This window comes from Bison bison, unplaced genomic scaffold, assembly GCF_000754665.1.
Source record: "Bison bison bison isolate TAMUID 2011002044 unplaced genomic scaffold, Bison_UMD1.0 scf7180017864512, whole genome shotgun sequence".
NCBI lineage: Eukaryota > Metazoa > Chordata > Mammalia > Artiodactyla > Bovidae > Bison > Bison bison.
This window is the reverse complement of record NW_011495066.1, coordinates 1,787,331-1,812,323: the sequence shown is the minus strand read 5'-3', so window position 1 is coordinate 1,812,323 and position 24,993 is coordinate 1,787,331. Positions and strand designations below refer to the sequence as shown.

Genomic DNA, 24,993 nt, shown 5'->3' with positions numbered 1-24,993 from the left:
GTCGTGTCCAACTCTTCTCGACCCCATGGACGGCAGCCTACCAGGCTCCTCCGTCCATTGGATTTTCCAGGCAAGAGTACTGGAGTGGGGTGCCATAGGATGCAAACTAGTAAAGCCATTTTCTGAAGTCTCGACCTAGTGAAGATGAACAGTTTGTTCATCTCTATTTCCTTCTTTTCGGTTCCTCATGACCTAATGATTAAAGTGTAATTTCTTTTATGACTCCCTATTCCATTCATTTATTATTCAGCCAGTATTCTTTAAGATCATGAGGAAGCCAGTGGTGAGGGGGGGATACAGACACATTTTGTATTTGAGGAACTCATAGGCAGCGGGGTCGGGGGGGGTGAGGTGGTGATGATCATTAAGGAAAAACAATACAAATACGTTTATACTTGACCACCATTTAGAGTGCTTTGGAACAGAAGTGCAGGGAGGCCAGGGTAGGTGCCGCTGGGGAGCTGTCGTAATCAGGGAGTCCGGCATCAGGGAGGGCTTCCTGGAAGAAGTGGCATGGAAGTTGCCTTGGGGAGCGGACAAGTCCCGGATGGGAGAACAGCACTTACAGAGGTTCTCATTCCTGGACAGGCTGCCAGGTGTCAGGAAATGAAGCAGAGAGCGTGCCCAGACCCTGGGTTCCAGTGGTGGGGGCCACAGGGGAGGGCTGGGTGTTTGAGGGGGTAGGTTTGTGTGGTCCGATAGTGTTTTCCTGTAGAATTCAGTTCACTGTGAGATAATTGTCGAATGTAGAGGGAAATTTATGGGGAGGGGTTAATGAAAAGGTTGCTTGTTTACTGAGGATGTGAAAGTGAAGTGAAGTCACTCAGTCGTGTCCAACTCTTAGCGACCACATGGACTGCAGCCTACCAGGCTCCTCCGTCCATGGGATTTTCCAGGCAAGAGTACTGGAGTGGGTTGCCGTTGCCTTCTCTGTTACTGAGGATAATCCATAACAAAAGAACTTGTACTGTAAACAACAAATATAAACATTGAGCTTTTTTTTTTCTCTTCTCTTTAAGTAGATTTTGTTTTAGAGCTTCTTAGCTTCACAAAGGGAGAAGGAAATGGTAACCCACTACAGTGTTCTTGCCTGGAGAATCCCCGGGACTGGGGAGCCGGGTGGGCTGCTGTCTATGGGGTCGCACAGAGTCGGACACGACTGAAGCAACTTAGCAGCAGCAGCAGCAGCTTCACAAAAAAATTGAGCAGAAAATACCAAGAGTTCACATACACCCCATGGCCCCATATATGCACAGCCTCACTCGTTACCAACATCCCACCCTAGTGGTACATCTGCTATGCTAAGGAACCGCCACTGACGCATCGTCATCACCCCAGGTCCACAGTTTTCATCAGGGCTCATCTTGTGCATCCCGTGAGTTTTGGACAAATGCATAATGACATGTGTCCACCATGACAGTGTCACACAGAGTTGGTTCATTGCCCTAAAAATCCTCTGTAGTCTACCTGTTCATCCCTCCCTCCCCGCAACCCCTGGCCACCACTGATCCGTTTACTGTCTCCACAGCTTTGTCTTTCCTAGAACGTCGCAGAGCTGGAATCATACAATGCGTAGCCTTTTCAGATTGTCTTCTTTCACTTAGCAATATGCATTTAAGTTTCCTGAGACATATTTAGAATGGATGTATAGTTGTGATGGTCACAAGCAAAGACTCATTAAAAAAAAAAGTACTTTGAGGGACTTTGCTGGTGGTCCGATGGCCAAGACTCTGCGCTCCCAATGCAAGTGTCCTGGGATCGATCCCCGGTCAGGGAAGTAGTTTAAACATGGGCCACAATTAAAAAGAGTTTGCATGCTGCAATTAAAGATCTGCTTGCTGTAACTAAGAATGGCTGCAGCCAAATGAATAAATGTTTAAAAAATTTTTTTTAATACTTTGAGCCATGAAAATGTCTAATCTCAATCGAAGTCTCTGAACACCCCTCTTAGCTGCTGTTGAATATGCGAGAAACTTGTGAGTATATCGACAATACAAAGGAATATCCTTGCAACGATGAATGAAATCAAGTATTTTGTTTCTTAATTCCAAGGTCACAGAAAAATATTCTGGATTAAAGGGAAATTCCTAAACTTCAATCCATGCCCTCTTTTTAAAAACCCTCCATTTACCACGAAAAGAAAATCGATTGACTCACAGCTAATGATATTGGGGTTTCAAAGGGCTGATTTGTTAAGCTTCAGTCTGTCATGGGTTCTCTGGAATGGTTTCAGGTCAGATGTTCTGTCTTGCTGTTGGGCACTCATTCAGTGTCACGTTCCTGAAACTGCACCCTGGTTAGTCCTTATGGGTTATGCCACAACATCACCTCCGAAACAAGGGGGATCTGTTCTAATTCTCTTTTTTCTCGGCAAATGACTGTATTGAGATAGCTAGTTTTCATCTGTCTTTATCCTTCCTTTGTGGGTCGTCTTTGAGTGAAGTGTTTTCTTTACTTGAAGCTTTTGAAGAATTATTATTTTTTTTCTTGAAGGGAAAAATCAAAAGGCTGGAAATGAAGCGACTTTGAAAATATCATTGAAATAGTGTCTGGGTGCAGCTGACTGAACTTACACAAACTCTTTGAAAGTTGGACTGACTGGCATTCATGTTTGATCCCGTTAAACCAATAAAATACAGGATGTAATCTTTCTATAATTACCAAAGTCCCACTGTCTGATGCTACCTGGAGGTTAAAGTGATGATTCTAGAGGCAAATATCTTTCATGCCTAATGTACTTTGGCCTTTATTTTTGCTGGCTTTCAGCCAGAGTGAGACTTTATTGGAGATACTGTATTTTATTTTTTGTTGTCAAGTGGCTTAACTGGTGAAGGCTATTGTAATCCGGCTAAAAACTTCCCCCCGGGGCGGGATGTTGAAATGCTCAGGGTTTTTATATTTGTCCATTGCTCCTCTGCTCAGAGAGCATTCCAGGTAAGCTGCATAGGTGGATGGTGGGGAGTTCTTGCACACCTGGCCCAAACACAGGGGCCGGAGCTAATCGGGGATTTACAGACATCCGCCATGCCATTAGGCAGGGTTCTTAGAAGTTCTTTGTACAGATAAATTGTGTGGAAGATGCTGATTGATAAAACCAAAAGCATAGGGCAGCTGCAAAACCTTGTCATGGGCGGGCTTGGTGGGGGGTGATTGCTTTAAAGAAAACAGGAAACTCAAAACCCCAAAAGGAAATAGAGACACTTTGGGTAGGAAAATGTGTGTGTGTGTGTGTGTGTGTGTGTAGAAAATTTCTACGTGGAGAAAACTCCATGAGTAAATTCAAAAGTCAAACAATGTACTGGAAATCTTTTACTTAAGGCAGTAAATAACAGGCAAATTATGACTAAGTCTAATTGGTACTAATAGCTGCTACAGTATCTAAGAAGAGGCTGGACTCTCCAAAATAGAAATGCTAAAATGCAGAGACAGTTCTCCGTAGAGGAAATACAAATGGCCAATAAAAGGCAATTAAAGCAATTGCCCTCTCATCACATTGGCCAATGTTGGAAAATTGCTACCGCTCAGAGAAGAGCTGACTCATTGGAAAAGACCCTGATGCTGGGAAAGATTGAGGGCAGGAGGAGAAGGGGACGACGGAGGATGAGATGGTTGGATGGCATCACCAACTCAATGGACATGAGTCTGAGTAAACTCTGGGAGTTGGTGATGGACAGGGAGGCCTGGCGTGCTGTAGTCCATGGGGTCGCAAAGAGTCGGACACGACTGAGCCACTGAACTGAACTGAACTGAAGGGAAGAAAATACGGTACTTCCCACCCCAACCCGACCCATCTCAGTACCCCAAACCCCCTCACCTCTGAGCCTCACTAATAAGAGGCTCCAGTTAGCATGGGGTGCGTGTTGTACACGGGAGCTGGGACTTTGAAAGTCCAGAATTACTCTTCCACTCCTCAGAACAAAAATAATGGCAAACATAGTAAAATTTATAATCACAATCGTCTTTGTTTTTTTTTTTTAAACATCTAACTCTGTACCACCCATTTTGCTAAACACTTTACGTGGATTATCTTTTTAATCTTCCCCAGCAAGCTATGACATCCTATCTTTTGTAATAAAAAAAGTTAACGATTATAATCGTAATAAACCTTTCATGCCTGCTTGCTGTTGCCCCCAATATTTCTTTCTAAGGACAGCTTTTCATTTTTTATGATTAATGGGAGATTTGGCCTCAAATGAAAGCGCTTCGGTGGAGGAAATGCGTTGGTATTAAATCCCAGGAAAATGTCAATGACAGATGGGCTCAGAGGCTGTCGGGATAGGGTGTGCAGGCCAACGGGACCTGCGGCAATGTGTGTCTCAGCCTGGGGCTGGCAGTCGTGTTTGCATTTGCCAGGCGGCTGAAGGCACCCTTCCCTGGTTTCGTCTGTTGTTGAGATTTGACCATTTTACCTGCAAAGCGAACAGAAGGATTCTAACCAAGATGTGCCATGAATGGATCTTCTCACAGCTCTAATCTATGTTGTTATTATTTTTTTAACCCTCTGATATATACTAAGTGAAAAGTGTTCTTTCCAGTAATTTGTAACCTGCTCCGCTTCCTGCGTGTTCACCCCATCTCCTCTGCTATTCCCTGCTCCAGCCGCGCCACCTGATCTGATATTCTCCGAGCTTACAATGTTGGGAACTCTCTGGTCCGATTCCTACTCTCCTTGTGGTTTACACACCTGGAGATTTCATTCACAGCCCGCTCTCAGCCTCTGTCTGTCTCCCTCGCTTTTCTTCACCACGGCACTCGTAGCTGAGTTTCACCACTGGCTGCAGGATGTGTGTGTGTGTGTGTATATTATTTGCCCTCTTTGACTCCGAGTGCCTTCAGTGTCAAATGGGCAGAGGAAGCTTGTGTGGTCCGTGGATTGATCATGTAGGTGACTATGACAGATAACCAGAGCAAATGCTTGTACTGTCTCAATCATGATATTTATCGATAATACTCAGGTCAGTAGCATATGACCCCGCTGGTAATATTTTTGTCAGCCCATCACTGGGGGCAGGGAGCAGTTGCCATGACTGCTTCTGAAGCTCTGGGCACCCTTGCAATTGGCCTAAGAAGTTGGTCCAGTTGCCAGTGTGAAGATTTCAAGTGGAGCGGAAACAGGAAGCCCTGTCTCCAGGACCACACTCCCGTTGAGGAGCTTAAGACTCAGATCAGGGGAAAGAGATCCCAGAGCAGGAGGGTGTGTGAGGCATCTCTCAAGAGCAGAGGCAGAGCTGTAGAGGGCCTGCCCATGTGTCCAGGGGAAGGAAGACCTGGAGGGGAAGCTGGTGGAAGCTGGACCCAGGTCAGGGATCCCAGCTCAGGGATCCCAGGGCAAGGGGCAGGACATGCTGACCTGACTCACGAAGGCAGAAGGTCCTTAGACCACACTGTTGTTGTCAAGGAGTCGCTCAGTCGTGTCCGACTCTTTACAACCCCACGGACTGTAGCCCCGCCAGGCTCTTCCATCCATGGGATTTCCAAGGCAAGAATACTGGACTGGGTTGCCATCCCCTTCTCCAGGGGATATTCCTGACCTAGGGATTGAACCCAGGTCTTCCGCATTGTAGGCAGATTCTTCATCAGCTGAGCCACAGCGGAAGCCCAAGAATATTGGAGTGGGTAGCCTTTCCCGTCTCCAGGGGATCTTCCCAACCCAGGGTCTCCTGCACTGGCAGGAAGATTCTTGTCTGTCTGAGCCACCAGGGAAGCCCCCCTCAGACCATGACCCTGCTGAAGGAGGTGGTCAAGATCTGGCCTTGACCTAGTCTCCAAGGTTGGGAGTCCATTCGCTTTAGCCCTGTGTCTCTTTGGAAGGAACCTCACTGGTTCCCATCTCTGGGGTGTGAGCACGGGGCACTCAAGTTGGGGTCAGGCTGTGGTCTGGCCAGACCTGGTCCTTGGAAGTCCCAGCAGGACCCAACCCCACATGGGACAGGCCACAGAAATCCTCCCAGACAGGACGATGAGGAGACAAGTTCTCCGGATGCCCCAGACCCTGCCCCCAGCGTTGCCATAACAGCATACTTCTCAGCGTTTGGCCCCTGCTTCTTGCTGCTGTTGTTAACCCTCTTTATGGGCCTCTCAGGCGGCTCAGTGGAAAGGAACCCGTCTGTTAATGCTGGAGATGCAGGTTCGATCCCTGTATCTCCAGCAAGATGTCCTGGAGATGGGAATGGCTACCCCACTCCAGTATTCTTGCCTGGGAAATCTCACAGACAGAGGAGCCTGGTGGGCTACAGTCCCAGGGCTCGCAAAGACTCAGACATGACTGAGACATGTCTGAACACAGCACACCCTGCTTGTGACCCATACCTTGGTCTGCCTAAAGCCCTTGTGAACTTTGTCTCCAGTTTTTATGAAACACAGGGTTTTCCCATGATGGCCTCTTTCTTGAACACATTATTGCCAGTAATTAAACCAGGTTGGTGATGGACAGGGAGGCCTGGCGTGCTGCGATTCATGGGGTCGCAAAGAGTTGGATACAACTGAGCGACTGATCTGAACTGAAACCATGTCCACTGTTTGTCCAGCTTTGGCCCCCACCCAGTCTATTAAATTCTTATTTCTCTGATATCAAGCCTACAGAAGACCATGCCTGACCTCAGTCCAGGCTGTTCATACACAGCTCCAGCCCTTATTGATGGACTGGTAGGTATTGATAATGTAGGGAGATATCAGTGGGCACCACTGAGGTTGGGTGCAGCTCAGCGAGGGGGTAAGGAGGTTAATACCAGATTATCTAAAATTGTTAGGGGCATTCAGCAAATTTGGGGGAGTTAAGCTTGTAAAGGAGACTTGAGTTAGTGTGACGGAGACACTTAATGGGGAAAGCTTTCCTGTAGGACTGAGATCTTTTAGCCAAATGATTTTTAGATAGAAGAGGGGAATTTCTAATCCTAAACAGTTGAAATCTACCCTGTGATTTTGAGAATCCTGCATTAGGAAGATATGTTATTGTGAATGGAAGAGCAGATATCCATACAATAGGATATGAGGTAAAACAAGAATGAATGAAGTATTGATGTATGTGACAGTACGGATGAAGCAAAAAGACCGCTGTTCACTTGCTAAAGCTGTGTCCAACTGTTCGCGACTTCATGGACTGTAGTACGCTAAGCTTCTCTGTCCTTTACTGTTTCTCCTGGAGCTTGCTCAAACTCACGTTCATTGAGTCGGTGATGCCATCTCATCCTCTGTCGCCCTCTTCTCCTTCTGCCTTCAATCTTTCCCAGTATCAGGGTCTTTTCTAATGAGTCGGCTCTTTGCATCAAGTATCAGAGCTTCAGCTTCAGCATCAGTCCTTCCAGTGAATATTCACGATGGATTTCCTTTAGGATGGACTGGTTTGATCTCTTTGCTGTCCAAGGGACTCTCAAGAGCATAATGTAAAACAAGATGAAGCGAAATAATCCAGACACAGAAGACTACGTATGTTCTGATTCCATTTACATGAAGTGTCCAGGGTAAGGAAATTTCTAGAGAAAGAATGTATGTTAGTTGTTGTCAGAGTCTGAGGAGAAGGACTGCAAAACAGACAGCTTTGTGTCAGAGGTGATGAAAAAGTCCAACAATGAGTGATGATGGTGGCACTGCCTTTCTACTGAATTATACAGTTTAAATGAGTGATTTTTGGATATGTGAAGTATATATCAGTAAATTTGTAATACGAATATTTTTTAAAAGGTATATTATTGGTTCAATGTTCTTTTGAGTGCAAACAAAGGTGATACTATTCTATTCACTATGACATTCTTAAAATTAAAAGTTTAGGCATTCAGCCATAGGTAATGGGCTACTTTAATCTCGTAGCCACTTTGAGCTTCAGAGAACAGGAGGTCAGAGCATCTTAATTACCAGGTGACCATTTCCATTAGCTCTCCCAACCTATCCCAGCCTAGCACAGTCTGATGTAAAGTATCACAATCCAACCAAAATTTTAGTCATGTACGATGACAAGTTTCAAACAGAAATTCAGAATCCAGGGATAATAAATCATAGTCCTACAGAACTGTCATTCGGTAAGATACATGCAGCCCTATATTCGTGGTGTCACTATTTACAACAGCCAAGATATGGAAGCAGTGTAAATATCCGTCAACAGATGAGTAGGTAAAGAAACTTATATATACAATAAAATACTAGTCAGCCACAGAAAACAATGAGATAATGCCATTGGCAGCAACATGGACGGATGCAGAGATTATCATACCAAGTGAAATAAGTCAGACAGAGAAAGATCAGTAGCATATGATGTCACTTACGTGTAGAATCTAAAATACGACCCAAGTGAACTTATCTATGAAGCGGAAAGAGACTCGTAGACATAGAGCACAGGCTGATGGTTGTCAAGGCGGTGGGGTGGTGGAGAGGGGTGAATTGGGAGTTTGGGGTTAGCAGGTGGAAACACACACATATATATAGAATGAATAGACAAGGTTCTACTTTAGAGTGGCAATGGAGAAGGCAATGGCACCCCAATCAGGTGCTCTTCCTGGAAAATCCCATGGGTGGAGGAGCCTGGTGGGCTGCAGTCCGTGGGGTCTCGAAGAGTCGGACACGACTGAGCGACTTCACTTTCACTTTCACTGTAGAGTGCAGGGAACTGTACTCAATCAGCTCAGTTCAGTCGCTCAGTCGTGTCCGACTCTTTGCAACCCCATGGACTGCAGCACGCCAGGCCTCCCTGTCCATCACCAACTCCCAGAGTTTACTCAAACTCGTGTCCATTGAGTCGGTGATGCCATCCGACCATCTCATCCTCTGTTATCCCCTTCTCCTCCTGCCTTCAATCTTTCCCAGCATCAGGGTCTTTTCAAAGGAGTCAGATTTTTGCATCAGGTGGCCAAAGGATTGGAGTTTCATCTTCAGCATCAGTCCTCATTCACTCAATATCCTCTGATAAACCATAATGGAAAAGAATATGAAAAAATGTGTGTATATATATGTGTATATATATGTGTGTGTGTATAACAAAGTCACTCAGTACAGCAGAAATTAACACATTACAAATCAGCTATACTTCAATAAAATCAATTTGAATTTGAATAAATCCTAATCCTGGCATTTGGTATGTTTGAGTGCTTTGTGCGTATCCCCTCACTTAGTTATACCACTGACCACATGCAAGAGCTAATGTCTTTATGCTTTACAGATGGATGAACTGAGGGACAGACATAGTAAGTCCCTTGTCCAGAGTCACACATGGAGAGAAGGGGGAAAGAGAGAGAGAGAGAGAGATTGAGAGAGAGAGAGAGAGAGAGAGAGAGAGAGAGAGAGAGAATGTTTTTCCCATGGGATCTGACTTCCAGGCTCAAACTCTTTTTACTGATTAGTTGAAATTGAAAAGCCTCCAGTAAGACACCTCTGCGGGTCATTTTCCTGCTGGTCTGTATTTCATCACTCAGCACACCCCTGAGAGATGGCTCACACACTTTTCCTTCCCAAAACAGCTTGAAATTGTTCATTATTTTATAAGTATTTGTATCATGCAGTCAAGGGCAAAACACAATTTCCATTAGAAACCCACTTTTCTGTTTTAGAAAGAAAGATGTAGCAGGGTGGCAGCTTGGTCTTTCATTAGGGCGGATATTTTAAAATTATATTAATGCACGCAGGTGTATGTAGTTTTCAAATAGAAAAGTATCTAATGAGTCAATGTTTCTTTTTTCGTTTTGCAGAATAATGGTTCCCTGGTTTGGTGCCAGAATCACAAGCAATGTTCAAAGGTATGTTCCCTACAACTGTATCAGTGTTTTTTTTTTTTAATTAATTTTGGAATAAGTGTAGAGTCACAGGAAGCCACAAAGGTAGTAAGAGAGAAATCACATGTACTGTTCACCCTCTTTCCACCAATGTTTATACCTTATATATTCATAGCACAGTATTACAAGCAGAAAATCATCATTGGTACAAGGGATGTATTAATATAGTTTTGTAAGGTTTTTATCACATGTATAGGTTCCGTTAATGTAGTCACTGCTTCAATCAAGATTATCAGTATTTCTATATATTACCTTATTTGTCTCTCCATTCTATAGTTATTTTAGTCAAAAATGTTTTTAAGAAGAAAACATCTTCTGATTCCACCAGAAGACTTAATGCATTCGACTTACAGCTAAGTTATTTTGTATGTGTTTACTTTGTGGGCAGGAACTGCTCATTAAGTAATTTGATTCTTTAACTAAGCAGTCTCTTTTCTATTTCTGAGTATTTCTTATTGCACACCCATATTCTAAATTTCACATTATTCTCATTCATATGTTTGATGGCGTAAATTTCTCAGTCTCAAAACATCATAAGCTATAAGAATCTGTATTTGTGTATATATATGTAGTATACACGTAGGTATATGCTTCAGCTCTAGTCTGAAAGTTGGCTTTATATTCAGACAGTATAAGTGAATACAGTTGAAACCTGCTATACATACTGGAGTGCTTTGCGATTGTAGTAGAGTTTGCTGAATTTTCTTTCGTGGGTGCTACTATGAGACTGAAAATTGAAGCATTCTTTTATTTTACAGTCAAAATTGTATAATCGTGTGAATGTGAAATAATTTGGTGAAAGCAAGCTTTGCTTATCTCTGACTCTCGAGATTCTGGGCCGAAATGGAATGTCTGGTTTATGATCCTTTTCCTTTTTATATAGTATCGTAAACATTGGCCGTCATAAGACATTTTCTGGTATTTGTTATATTAATTGTTCTTCAACTAGTGTTGAATTTGTTTATGTCGTCACTACAGAAAAAGATTGTGTGTGTGTGTGTATAAGAATATATGGCTACGTGACTAAATTTCATAAGTAGTTTTTTTTTTCCAGTTTTGTTGGTTGGCTATTCAGTTCAGTTCAGTTGCTCAGTCGTGTCCAACTCTTTGCCACCCCATGGACTGCAGCACACCAGGCCTCCCTGTCCATCACCAACTCATGGAGTTCACCCAAACTCATGTGTATTGAGTCAGTAATGCCATCCAACCATCTCATCCTCTGTTGTCCCCTTCTCCTCCTGCCCCCAGTCCCTCCCAGAATCAGGGTCTTTTCCAATGAGTCAACTCTTCGCATCAGGTGGCCAAAGTATTGGAGTTTCAGCCTCAGCATCAGTCCTTCCAATGAACACCCAGGACTGGTCTCCTTTAGGATGGACTGATTGGATCTCCTTGCAGTCCAAGGGACTCTCAAGAGTCTTCTCCAACACCACAGTTCAAAAGCATCAATTCTTTGGCGCTCAGCTTTCTTCACAGTCCAACTCTCATGTCCATACATGACCACTGGAAAAACCATAGCCTTGACTAGATGGACCTTTGTTAGCAAAGTATTGTCTCTGCTTTTTAATATGCTATCTAGGTTGGTCATAACTTGCCTTCACATGATGGTAATTTTTTTGTATCTGTATTATTTATACTTAGCACCCCCTTTATCCTTACCCCATCAAGAAATTAATTTTTCTATACATTTAAAATTTGAATGGGAGAGATTCATTTGAACTGCTTCTAAAATACCCTAATTAAAGAATATTGCAACTCTGGGGAATACAGATCGTTGAACCATATTTCATAATTGAATGATCAAGGCTGACATGAGAGACTGAATTTCACAAGAACAGAAATCAATTCCTTTTGCCTGAAAAGCAAAAATGAATCAATAAGTCACGGCTAACTGCAACAGAACCTTTGGAATATATTACAAAGCTGACATAAATTTCAGGGTTGTCTTTAGTCTGAATCCATGGGGATGAACCTTACATGTTAATCAAAGTTTATCTCCTTTGGATATTATCCTCACTGAGTACATTCGCAGATAATTTGCATTTCTTTTCAGACTTTGAAGCACTGTGTAAGCTTTTCCTCTTGATCTTCTGGTTAATGAAGTGAAGGGTAAGCGATGATAACTCCATTTTACACGTGGGGAAAATCAAGCACATACGTATTGGATAATGGCCCTGAAATAACTCAGCAAATCGGGTGTGGTGGTTGTTCAGTCACTAAGTCGTGCCTGATTCTTTGTTATCCGATGGACGGTGGCCAGCCAGGATTCTCTGTCCATTGGACTTCCGAGGCAAGCAAATCAATAGAGGCAACTCAAGTTGGGAATGCTGTCTCCATTGTGGTCTTGAATAAAGATCTACAACTTTAAAAACCGTTTTGAACAAATATTGGGACAGAAGAGTTAAAAAAAAAACCCCCACCAAGTCAAAAAGTTATGCAGATGAGATAACTGAATGTATGTTAAAAGATAGAGTTTACATAATATTTCATAGAAAGTTGTTGTTCAGTGGCTAAGTTGTGTCCGACTCTTTGCGACCCCACGGACTACAGCACACCAGGTTTCCCTGTCCTTCACTATCTCCCCAACTTTACTCAAACTCATGTCCATTGAGTCAGTGATGCCATCCAACCATCTCATCCTCTGTCGTCCCCTTCTTCCTGCCCTCAATCTTTGCCAGCATCAGAGTCATTTCAAATTTTACACATTTCAAATGAGTTGACTCTTCACATCAGGTGAACAAAGCATTGGAGCTTCAGCTTCAGCATCAGTCCTTCCAGGGAATATTCAGGACTGATCTCCTTTAGGATGGACTGGTTGGATCTCCTTGCAGTCCAAGGGACCCTCAAGAGTCTTCTCCAGCACCACAGTTCCAAAGCATCAATTCTTTGGTGCTCAGACTTCTTTATGGTCCAACTCTCGCATCCACAGATGACTACTGGAAACACCATAGCTTTGTCTATACAGACCTTTGTTGGCAAAGGGACGTCTCTACTTTTTATAGAAAGTACACAGTTTCTAATTAGTTCTGGTTGCATCTGCAAAGTTGGTCACCATCAAGATCTTTCCAGAACATGGGTTCTTCCTCCCATCCAGTTGCCAGCCTTGTCCAGTCTGCCAGCATCTCTCATCTGGACCAGTCCACGAGCATGCTCTCTGGGCTCCCAGATTCTCCTGTGTGCATGCGGGTGCTGGAAAGACCCTTTCCACGTGTAATCTGAATCATGCTGCCATTTGCCTCACGCCCTTTAATATCTAAGCATCTCCTTCAGTGTAAACACTTTCTCATCTGCCTGTGGTCTCTCTCCACTTCCTCCTGTGTTCAACACCCTTCAATGAGTCTTTTCCTTCCTCCCAGACATCTCCCAATGACGCCCAGCTCACCACGCACCACCGCCTCCCCCGCCACCCCTCATTCACATCTCAGCACAAATGCCGCCTCCTCAGCATTGTCCTCCTGTATCATCTCCCACACCTTTACAGTGTCCTCGGCCATGTTACACCCTTGCCATTTTATATACCTATTTCTTTGTCTCTGCGATTCTGTCTCCTTCACCAGAAAATAAGCTTCAGGCAGCCATTGATTGTGTCCCGCTTTGTTCATTGCGGTATCTTGAAGCCTAGAAACGTGTTTGGGTACAGAGTTGTTGCTTACCGAGCATTTGTGTTTTGGGTTTTTTTTTTTTTCAACTTTTTATTTTGTATTGGGGTACAGCTGATTAATCACAAACAATGTTGTGATAGTCTAAGGTGAACAGTGAAGGGACTCAGTCATACATATACATGTATCCATTCTCCCGCAAACTCCCCTCCCACCCAGGCTGCCACATGACACTGAGCAGAGTTCCCTGTGCTGTCCAGCAGGTCCTTGCTGGTTCTCCATGTTACATACAGCAGTGTGTCCATGTCCATCCCAAACTCCCTGACAATCCCTTCCCCCATCCTTCCCCCCGGTGACCATAAGCTTATTACAGAGGACTGAACAGAGTTCCCTGTGCTATACATTAGTTCCTTGCTGGTGATCCATTTTAAATATAACAGAGTACATGTCTATCCCAAACTCAGTGATTATCGTCTCCCTGGCAACTGTAAGTATGTTTTCTAGGTCTGTTGGTCTCTTTCTGTTTTGTAAGTCGTTCGTGTGTATCATGTCTTTGTAGATTCCACATATCAGGTAGGTCATACTGCATTTCCACCTCTCCATCTGACTTGGGTTCACTTAGCGTGACAATCTCTAGGCCCATAGATGTTGGTGCAGATGGCGAGATTTCATTCTTTGTAACGGCGAGTAATACCCCGTTGTATATATGCACCACAGCTGCTACAGCCTTTCTTCTGTTGCTGTACGTGTGAGCTGTTTCCATGTCTTTGCTGTTGTGGACAGTGCTGCAGTGAATGCTGGGGTGCATGTATCCTCCTGGGTCAGGTTTTTCTCTGGATGTGTGCCCAGGAGTGGGATTTCAGGGTCATGTGCGTATGCTCAGTTGCTTCAGTCGTGTCTCACTCTTTGCAACTCCGTGGACTGTAGCCCACCAGGCTCCTCCGTCCATGGCATTTTCCAGGCAGGAATACTGGAATGGGGTGCCATTTCATTCTCCAAGGGGGCAGGGCCATAGCTCTATTTTTAGTTTTTTAAGGACCCTCCATACTGTTCTCCATAGTGGCTGTACCAATTTACATCCTCACCAACAGTGCAGGAGGGTTCCCTTCTCCCTACACTTTCTTCATCATTTATTGTTTGTGGATATTTTTTATGATAGCCATTCTGGCTGGTGCTCATTAAGTATTTGTGAATTATCCATGAATGAAATGTATACATTACATTTTCTTCCTCCTCCAAAGTACATTCTTACTGTACTACCTTCAGGGAAAAAATAAGTTATACAATCCATTTTGTATCTGAGTAATGCAGCGTGATCATTTATTCAGTTGAGTCCAGTTGCTCAGTCTTGTCTGACTCTTTGTGACCTCGTGAATTACAGCACACCAGGCTTCCCTGTCCATCACCAACTCCTGGAGCTTGCTTAGACTCATGTCCATCGAGTCAGTGGTGCCATCTAACCATCACATCCCCTGTTGTCCCCTTCTCCTCCTGCCTTCAGTCTTTCCCAGCATCAGAGTCTTTCCCAATAAGTCAGCTCTTTGCATCAGGTGGCCAAAGTATTGGAGTTTCAGCTTCAGCATCAGCCCTTTCAGTGAATATTCAGGACTGATTTCCTTTAGTATGGACTGGTTGGATCTCCCTGCAGTCCAAGGGACTCTCAGGAGTCTTCTGCAACACCACAGTTCAAAAGCATCCATTCTTCGGCGCTCAGCTTTCTTTATGACCCAACTCTGACATCCATACATGACTACTAGAAAAACGTTAGCTTTGACTGTATGGACCTTTGTCAGTAATCTCTGCTTTTTTTTTTTTTAATATGCTGTCTAGGTTTGTCATAGCTTTTCTTCAAAAGAGCAAGTGTCTTCTAATTTCATGGCTGCAGTCACCATCTGCAGTGACTTTGGAGCCCAAGGAAAAGTCTGTCGTGGTTTCTGTTGTTTCCCCATCTATTTGCCATGAAGTGATGGGACCGGATGCCATGATCTTAGTTTTCTGAACGTTGAGCTTTAAGCCAACTTTTTCACTCTCCTCTTTGACTTTGTTCAAGAGGCTCTTTAGTTCCTCTTCACCTTCTGCCATAAGGGTGGTGTCATCTGCATATCTGAGGTTATTGATATTTCTCTTTCTCTCTGCAGTCATGATTCCAGCTTGTGCTTCGTCCACCCTGACATTTTGCTTGATGGACTCTGCCTATAAGTTAAATAAGCAGGGTGACATTATACAGCCTTGAAGTATTCTTTTCCCAATTTGGAACGAGTCCATTGTTCCATGTCTGCTTCTAACTTGCTTCTTGACCTCCAGATTTCTCAGGAGGCAGGTAATTAATTATTTCCTAATTAATAATTAATAAAGATCATTTATTATTAATTAGGAAAATTTTCCTCCTTTAATGAAGTCAGGGTTCATTAGCAGCTTTCAGCTCCTTCGTAATTTAGAACAGTGACTTAATGTCCAGCATAGCTTGAGGCCACTGGTTACCCAGCTAGAGCGATTTTGCTCCCCACGGGATGTTTGGCAATGCGGGGAGACATTTTTGGTGGTCACTATTGGTGGTGGGAAGCTACTGGCACCTGGTGGGTGGAGGTCAGGGGTGCTGACAATCGCAACACACAGGACTCCCTCACGGTGAGGAGTTTCCTGACTTCAATCTCAATAGTGCCAAGAGAGGTTAAGAAGCCTTTGTCTGTCCATTTTGCAAGTTATAAAAAAGAATTAAGGGAGAAGGCAGGAGGAGAAGGGGACGACAGAGGAAGAGATGGTTGGTTGGCATCACTGACTCAATGGACATGAATTTGAGCAAGCTTCGGGAGATGGTGACGGACAGGGAAGCCTGGTGTGCTGCAGTCCATGGGGTCCCCAAGAGTCGGACATGACTGAGCAACTGAACAGCAACAAAAAGAATTGAAGAATACAGTTCTGTTCTCAGAAGTTTTACTTTATAACTTGAAGGGAAATAAACACATGATTTACTGACCATGTGGTATGCGCCTAGCACCTTTTCAGAGGCCCATTATAATGTTAGGAATTCTGATTCTCACCATATACAGTTTCTTATAAGAAGGTCTTATAGTAAATATTTTCATCTTTGTAGTCCTTCAGATCTCAGTGGCAACTACTCTTGTGGCCACTGTAGCCTGAAAAAAAGTGATAGATAGGAGATAAACAAAGGTAAGTGGCTGTTTTCCAATAAAACGTTATGTGCAGACACGGAAATTGGAATTTATATAACTTCCATGTCATGAAATTTTGTTTTCGCCAGCCACATTTAAAAAAGTAAGAACAATTCTGTGCTCGCCAGCTGTACAAAAACAGGTGCTGAGCTGGCTTTGCCCATTTGCTGTAGTTTGCCAGCCTCTCTTGTCTGCCAAGGCATTCCCATGAGCAAAAGCAAGCAGAAACAAAACAGTAAAGTAGTATTTTTCTCTCAATACAAAGACGTATCTTGATGTATTGAAACTAATAAATGGACCGTTTTTAACACCATGGGTGGAAGATTGTTGATCAGCTTTTGAGGATTCGTTGACTGAAAGAATGGTAAATAATAAGAAAGGAAAGTGAAAGTGAAGTCGCTCAGTCGTATCCAGCTCTTTGCGACTCCATGGACTGTAGCCCACCAGGCTCCTCCGTCGATGGCATTTTCCAGGCAAGAATACTGGAGTGGGGTGCCATTTTCTTCTCTGGGGGATCTTCCCGACCCAGGGATCGAACCCGGGTCTCCCACATTGCAGGCAGATGCTTTACCATCCGAGTCACAAGGAAGCCCAAACAATAGGAAGAAAATATTAAATCACAATTACTTTTTGAACGTTGAGTGATTATTAGAGCCAGCAAGAGCTGTGCATGTGTGCTAAATCACTAAGTTATGTCCGACTCTTGAAACCCCATGGACTGTAGTCTGCCAGGCTCCTTTATCCATGGGATTCTCTAGGCAGGCATATGGGAGTGGGTGGCCATGCCCTCCTCTAGGGGATCTTCCCCACCGAGTGGTCAAACCCATGTCTCTTACATCTCCTGCATTGGCAAGCGGGTTCTTCACCACTAGCACCACCTGGGAATCCCAGTAAGACTTGTTCAGTCGTTCAGTGTCCAGCTCTTTGTGACCCCATGGACTGCAGCACGCCAGGCTTCCCTGTCCTTCACGGTCTCCCAGAGTTTGCTCAAACTCATGTCCATTGAGTCGGTGATGCCATCCAACCATCTCATCCTCTGCCACAAGTAAGACTTGTGGAGGACTTCAGAATGGGCAAAATGAAAGGTGGCTGGATGCTCTCCACCTTGCATCTTGTGGCTTATCTACATTGTTCATATCTTTGAGCTGTTTTCTTCCTTTGCAAATGGTAGGAGGCTGATAAGAATGCAGATGACTCTTGTCCGTGGAAATGCAAATGGTTGTGTGCAGGGGACTGCAACTGAAGCTTTCCCATCAACAGAGCATTTTGCGTGCATTTGTAAATCCACTCAAGCGATCCTTTTTGTGTGTCCGTATGTTTGTATTCCTTGGATTTCTCCTTTGAACCAAATGTAAGATATCCCTGGTCCTGGTAGTATTTCATGAGTTCAATATTTGACAGTTGTTCATTTTATGTTTGCACGACAGTCGTGCATTTGTAAGATAAGTATGCTCTGACCTTATGGTCTGTTAGCTTTCTGAACCTTGTGCCTAAGACTGGCACTCTTGGTGACAGCCACCCATCTGGGGTGCATGTGTGCTCATCCTTCTCCTTCTGGATGTTGTAACTCTGTTGGTTGACTTTTGTTTCCCATTTGGTTGTGAGGATTTGAGTTGGAAAGCAGTAATTCAGAGCTCAATCTTGGTGTGGTGGCTTGTTACTTTGATCTCAGTGGGAGTTCTGTTCTTATAAGGGCCATAACTCCAGATGCTTAGTGATTTTCCAGGCGTATTCTGAAGCCAAATTTGGAGGTGAGGAAGATTGGTTTTGCTTGTATGAACATCTGGATGGCTTCATTTGGCATCTGTGAAATTTATTGGATAAAGGTCAAACCCCAGAAACATAACTGAATGTGACTGTTGGAGGCTTTTGTTTTGTGTTAAATGCTTTCCATGATTTATGTGGTAATGACTGTAAGTCCATAGAGCCCCAGGAAAATACATCCTAAGGAGGAAAATGAAAACTCAGGCACCCATGGAAATGTGCTATGTCCAAATAGCCAAAAAACCAAAGTTGAACAGTTTATCTTTTACAGTGCTGTAATATGCAACAGTTTGAAATTCCAGTTGTTCCTTATACTTTAAAACACTTAAAACCTATGGTAATACTTACCGATATTCATGCAGTTTTCCCTGACTTTGTATAAATATCCATTTCAGGGACAAAGTTGATGTATATTGAGCATCTCTTGTCCAACGTATTGATGTCTTTTGGGAGTTTACAAAGTATTTCATTAAGCTTCCTGGTGGCTCAGAGGTTAAAGTGTCTGCCTCCAATGTGGGAGACCTGGGTTCGATCCCTGGGTCGGGAAGATCCCCTGGAGAAGGAAGTGGCAACCCACTCCAGTATTCTTGCTTGGAGAATCCCATGGACGGAGGAGCCTGGTAGGCTACAGTCCATAGCGTCACAAAGAGTTGGACATGACTGAACGACTTCACTTTCTTTCATAAGTACAGTCTCCAGTAATGTGTCAAGAGAAGTTGTAGGTTTATGCTGCTGCAAGAGTAGAAAACTTCTCGAGTGTTGTAATTAATTCCCTTTATTTTTAATATTAGTGTTATTATTTTCATAAGTAATGATCATGGCGTTGTTCTTCACTTGCTAAGTCGTGCCTGACCCTTTGCAACCCCACGGACATGATAGGTTTCCCTGTCCTTTCCGATCTCCCTGAGTTTGCTTAAACTCATGTTCACTGAGTCATGGTGCCATCCAACCATCTTGTCCTCTGCCACCCCCTTGATTATAACTTCATTTTTAAGTAAATGGGATGTGATAATTTAGGAAGAGAGATATTCTATTTCTTTAAACCAGTGGTGGAATTAAAATGTGTATGGAACACATAGGAAAAGAAATCGTGAGGTGTGTTAAAGTTTGGCTACTGTTCTTTTGAAAAATCGGTCAGTAATGCAATATTGTGCCAGCATGATGAATAAAACCTGTTGAATGCACATTTTTCAGACTCTGCTATAACACCGTGACAGTAAATGGCATAATCTCGAGGACGCCAAAGACCGCTGAGTGCTCGCCAAGCGATGAAGTCTCTCCTCTGGGAGACCTGAGTTCTTAGAGTTCCTGGTCTCCGTGCAGTTGCAAATCACACAGTCAGCAAGTCTGAGTTAGGGTTCCACGTGCCACCATAGTCTCCAGTCCTCCATCCAGTATCGCTGTAGGGAAACATGCAAGTCAATATGATCTCTGACGTAAAGGCAGAAGTGGAGAAAAGAGAAAGAACGAAGTGGGAGAATGTGGAGCCCATGAAAACAAAAACAAGTTACAGATGGTTGTTTGTTGTTCAGTTGCAAAGTCGTGTCCAACTCTTTGCGACCACATGGACTGCAGCACACCAGGCTTCCCTGTCCTTCAGTGTGTCCTGGAATTTGCTCACACCCATGTCCGTTGAGTCAGTGATGCCATCCAAGCACCTTGTCCTCTGTCGCCCCCTTCTACTGCCCTCAATCTTCCCCAGCATCAAGGGTCTTTTTTCCCTGAGTGGTCTCTTTGCGTCAGGTTGAGGCAGATGGTGCAGCTAAATAAATACCTAGTTTCCGAGCTTCGTGTCTGAAGTGGTAAGTGAAGTGCTGAAGGCTCTTAGCAGGGTCGCTGCCCGGCCGGGCAGGTGGATTGGTGAGTTAATGGTTTTAACAACGAGAGATCTGAGGCACCCTTCCATCTGACGCAGCCTCCTGGAACGCAGGTTCACAGCTCTAATGGAGCCTCTAGCGTGGAAGGCAGGCTATAGCAGTGTTGTTGATTTGTTTTGCCTCACACCGTCATTCTTATGTAAGTGTTTTCCGCCCTCACGCTGGGAACTTTTATCAGACATATTAGTGTGCTTTGGGGCATCATTAGCCGGCCGTAGCTGGAACATTCTGAGGTTTTTTTAGCCTAGAAACTAGCCTGTGTGCTGCAGTAACTTGCAACACTTGGCCAGTAGCACAATCAATATTTAAGGAAAAGAACCGGTTCTTATTTGGATTCAAGTCCAGCATATGGCACGCGAATAGCCCAACGTGTTTCTGATTGTTCCCTATCAGTTTTTACGGGGATGAAAGAATGTCCACCTGCCGTAAACTTCAAAGAAAAGACATGGGGAAGGGAAAAAGCACCTCCGTGTAACTCGTAATCCCCACCCCTTCCGCATCTCTTCCTCGATTTCTCCTCCCATCTCACGGAAGGAGACACAACCGAAATCTCTTACTTGGCCCATGACTGAGGAAGAGTTCCTAAAGCTGACTTGGGAAAGGGATTGTCCATGGACCGTATGAAAAGCATCTCCGTCAGCATGCATTGCATGGTCATGACGGTCTGCCAGATGTTCTGAAGGTGTAATGTATTCCATCAGAGGTTAGATCGCATCACCAACTCAACGGACATGAATTTGAGCCCAACTCTGGGAGGCAGTGGGGGATAGAGGAGCCTGGTATGCTGCATTCCACGGGGCCGCAAAGAGTCGGACAGGACGTAGGGACTCAACAACAGGGTTTGATTTAGCCAGAAAGTGGAATTCACCCAACCAGGGGACCAGAGATTGACCCTGTGCCCCTTGCAGTGAAAGCACGGAGTGGTAACCTGGGGCCATGAAGGAAGTTCAGGGAAATTTTTTTTTTTTACTTTTTGTTTTGTTTTGGTGTATGCTGCTAAGTCGTTTCAGTCGTGTCCGACTCTGTGCAACCCCATAGACGGCAGCCCACCAGGCTCCCCTGTCCCTGGGATTCTCCAGGCAAAATTACTGGAGTGGGTTGCCATTTCATTCTCCAATGCATGAAAGTGAAAAGTGAAAGTGAAGTCCGCTCAGTCGTGTCCAACTCCTAGTGACCCCATGGACTGCAGCCCACCAGGCTCCTCCGTCCATGGGATTTTCCAGGCAAGAGTACTGGAGTGGGGTGCCATTGCCTTCTCCGGTTTTGGTGTATAGCCGATTAATAATATTGTGACAGTTTCGGGTGAACAGTGAAGGGACTCAGCCACACATACACATGTATCCATTCTCCCCCAATTCCCCTCCCATCCAGGCTGCCACACTGAGCAGAGTTTCCTGTGCTGGATAGTAGTTGCTTGGTGTTATCAGTTTTAAATATAGCATGTCCATCCCGCACGTCCATACATGTCCATCCCAAACTCCTTCTCTTCCCCCTGACAACCATAAGTTCATTCTCTAAGTCTGTGAGTCGCTTTCTGTTTTGTAAGTAGGTTCATTTGTATAATTTCTTTATAGATTCTACATATCAGGGATGTCATAGCGTATAGGGAAATGTTTTTAATGACTGGGTGCGGGAGAGGGGTTGCAGGTGTGTGATCAGCTTATGGACATTATTCTGCTTGGTTGGTGGTGAGGTACCCAAGTGGTATTTTCGGAATCAACCTCATCAGACTTCTGGTTCTATTGGGTCTGGAATGCTTGTGGTCAACATGAAGTAAACTTCCTTCACACGGTGGGGTTTCGGTATCCACAGAACGGCTCAAGGACACAGCTCAGAATGTTATCTGTAGCCCCTAGGGAGGAAACAGCCATCCTTGATTTTGTTTAATGGGTAAACTGTTATTATTTTGTCTTCCTTGACTGTTTTCCCGTCTTTTTGCATTCTCTCCCTTTTCAGATTAACTTTGCTTGTTGGATCTCAGGGAAAGCCTAGGAGGCTAAAGTTTTCGAAGAATCAGGAGGAAGTCAGAGGACTTGGGGGAGGTCTATCTTGGGAAAGTCCCATAAGGCTCTGCTTGATTCCAATATGAACTGTGTATGTGTGTTTAATGGTAAGCTGGGCACTTGTTCTAAACTCTCTTTCAGCCTAAAATTACTGCAGCCATGGGTAGGATGTCCCATTGAGCTTGTACCTTTTTGGTTTCTTCCATATTATAAGAGAAAGTACTATTTCCTAAGAAGGATCTTGACCAAGTACTTCCTTCACCTTCTTTGATGTGTGTGTAGGCAGAGTTAGGGTGACATTCTTATCCGAACAATCATCCTCGTTAGGATATGTAATTTTTGCTGTGGGTATCAGAGCTAACAGCACGTCTGCTGCCTGTGAAATGACAGTGATAATCCACACGCCACTGCTTTGCTGATACTTGCCAAGGCTAGCTTAAACCTTTTGTATCCTTGCAGTACAGAAAGTCACCCAGAGCACCAACATTTGTATGTGCCTCATGGATAGCTCAGTTGATAAAGAATCTGCCTGCAGTGCAGGAGATCCTGGTTCGATCCCTGGGTTGGGAAGATCCCCTGGAGAAAGGAAAGGCTACCCACTCCAGTCTTCTGGCCTGGAGAATGCCATGGACTGTATAGTCCGTGGGGTTGCAAAGAGTCAAACACAACTGAACGACTTTCAATTCCATGCATATAGAGTTTCCAGATGCTGTACCATCCATGCCTTGATTACAGGACTCAACTATGTCCCTTCACTATCTCGAAATTGTCCTTTAATGAATGACATTTACTGAACCCCATGTTGCTGCAATGCAAGGCATGCAGTATTCTCAGAGACTGTCTGAGAAACTCAGTCGTTGGGGAACACGCTGAGGAACTTGCCGAGGACATCAGTCTGTTATTCCGTGCCGTTTTTAGGAGAAAACTTGGGAGGGCATTCATCGTATTCACCTTGTTGCGTGCTTAGTCACTCAGTCGTGTCCGAATCTTTGCGACCCCGTGGACTGTAGCCCACCAGGCTCCTCTGTCCATGGGATTCTCCAGGCAAGAATACTGGAATGGATTGCCATGCCTCCTTCAGGCATGTTCATCTAATCCACAGTAATTATTCTTCCCCTAGAAACTGGTGTATATTTTAGCCCTTGGACACTGTATTTTCCCCTTAGAGTTGGCTGTTGAAAGGCTCCATGGTAAATAAAATCACTTACTTTAGCAAGGTTACTGAAATTTATCTCATGTATTTTGGGAACTAGCTTTATCACTGATCCAGTTTTTATTGTCCAGTTTTTATCTGTTTTTCTGGCTATATCCGATGGAACTTTGAAAACTGTCTCGAATGCTATTAAAAGTGAGAAAGGGAACAGATAAATCTGTAAATCGTAAAAGAATAACTCAAGAAATCCCACATTGTGGCTGAAACTTGCCCCCGTGCGTTGCTTGGTTTCCTGAACCATTCTGCCTACAATTTCATGGTTAACTGACGTGAGATGACAAGACATCTATATTCCTACCAGACCCTCTCTCAGCCGGGTGGTGACGACCAGGGCTTCCTTCCCTGCAAAGGAGCGAAGGTGGCCACTTGTCAGCTCGGCAATGGCTGTAACTGGGCCAGAGAAAGGGGAGAATTCAGTCTGTGAAACCGGGGGGCTGCGGTAGGGATGTGTCCTGAGTCAGGGGGGTGGGGGGTGGAATGAGGTACGTGGAACAAAGGTGAAAAGCTTTTGTGTGTCAGCGCCTTTTGGAGCCAAAGGGGCCTGGCCCTGTCTTCACAGCTTTCAAGTCATAAATAGCAGAGGTCAAAGAATAGTCTTTAAAACCACACAATAAAGAAAGGACTTCTCTCAACTGCGTCCTTTCAGAGCGGAGCGACCAGTGTGGGTGAGTTCATTTTCCATTGGTGCGAGGGATGCACTGGCTTCAAGAGTGCACTTTGTAAGGATGGCCTGCCTTCTCTCTCCCCTCCTTCCTTGCCTCCTTCCGTTCTCCTGTTTCTTTCTTTTTTTTCTCTCTCTCTGCCTCTCTCTTTCTCTTCTTTCTTTTTTCCTTTCCTTCCTTCCTTCTTTCTATTACAGTCCCAAATGTCTGTGGACCTCAAAGACAAACCTTCCCAATCTGCCTTAGGTTATGGGAAGTCCCTCTTGAAAATTTTTGGCGTAGAGACACAGGTGTGGATGAACTGGATTAATCACCTTCTTTAGCTAAATGGAAAACCCCACTCAAGGGACAAGTACCACAACCCCGATGCACTTTTCGTTACACCAGTGGCTCCGTTCCTGCTAACGTCTCTTCGCGTTGGAAGACAGGTTGTGGGTAAGGCCGAGCTGAGAAGGAGAAGTGGGATCATAAGCCACGGCCTTATTAAACCGCGTGCATTTGAATTCACTACAGGGGACTGATTCTTTGTCAGATTCCATGTCGGGAATGCTGTTTATGATGAGAGCCTTGGAGGCTCCTGGGCCTTGCACTGTGCAGGCAAAGGTCACTTTGAGGATTCGGCTGCCTGCAGGTGGGGCTGGCCCAGCCTTTCGCAGACTCTTCTCCCATGCCTCGATGGCAGCATTGTAGCGAGGGGCCGGGGAAGCCGAGCCGTTCTTCCTCAGGACGCGACCGGACGGACATGGCACCTCTTCTGGCCTCCTCCTGCTAAAGACGGTGGGACTCTGGAGGGCGGTGCACCCCCCCTACCCTCACCCCACCCCGGTTCTCACAGCTGAAAGGTTGAACTTGGACGGTTGCAGATGAATGAGCCCCCTTTCCCAGGAGAAAGTGCACAATGGCCCCGGGACTATTAAGCTGTGAAGATTCAGATCGGAAGAGCACAC

At 44.6% G+C, this 24,993-nt stretch overlaps 1 protein-coding gene across 1 annotated transcript in view; it reads left to right on the top strand.

The window, feature by feature from the left end:
• KAL1 (Kallmann syndrome 1 sequence) overlaps nucleotides 1-24,993 on the top strand; it is a 190,406-nt gene that overhangs the window by 12,408 nt on the left and 153,005 nt on the right. The window contains exon 2 of the mRNA XM_010829905.1: nucleotides 9,675-9,722. Coding sequence (XP_010828207.1) covers nucleotides 9,675-9,722 — 48 coding nt within the window. The remainder of the gene's footprint in view (nucleotides 1-9,674; nucleotides 9,723-24,993) is intronic.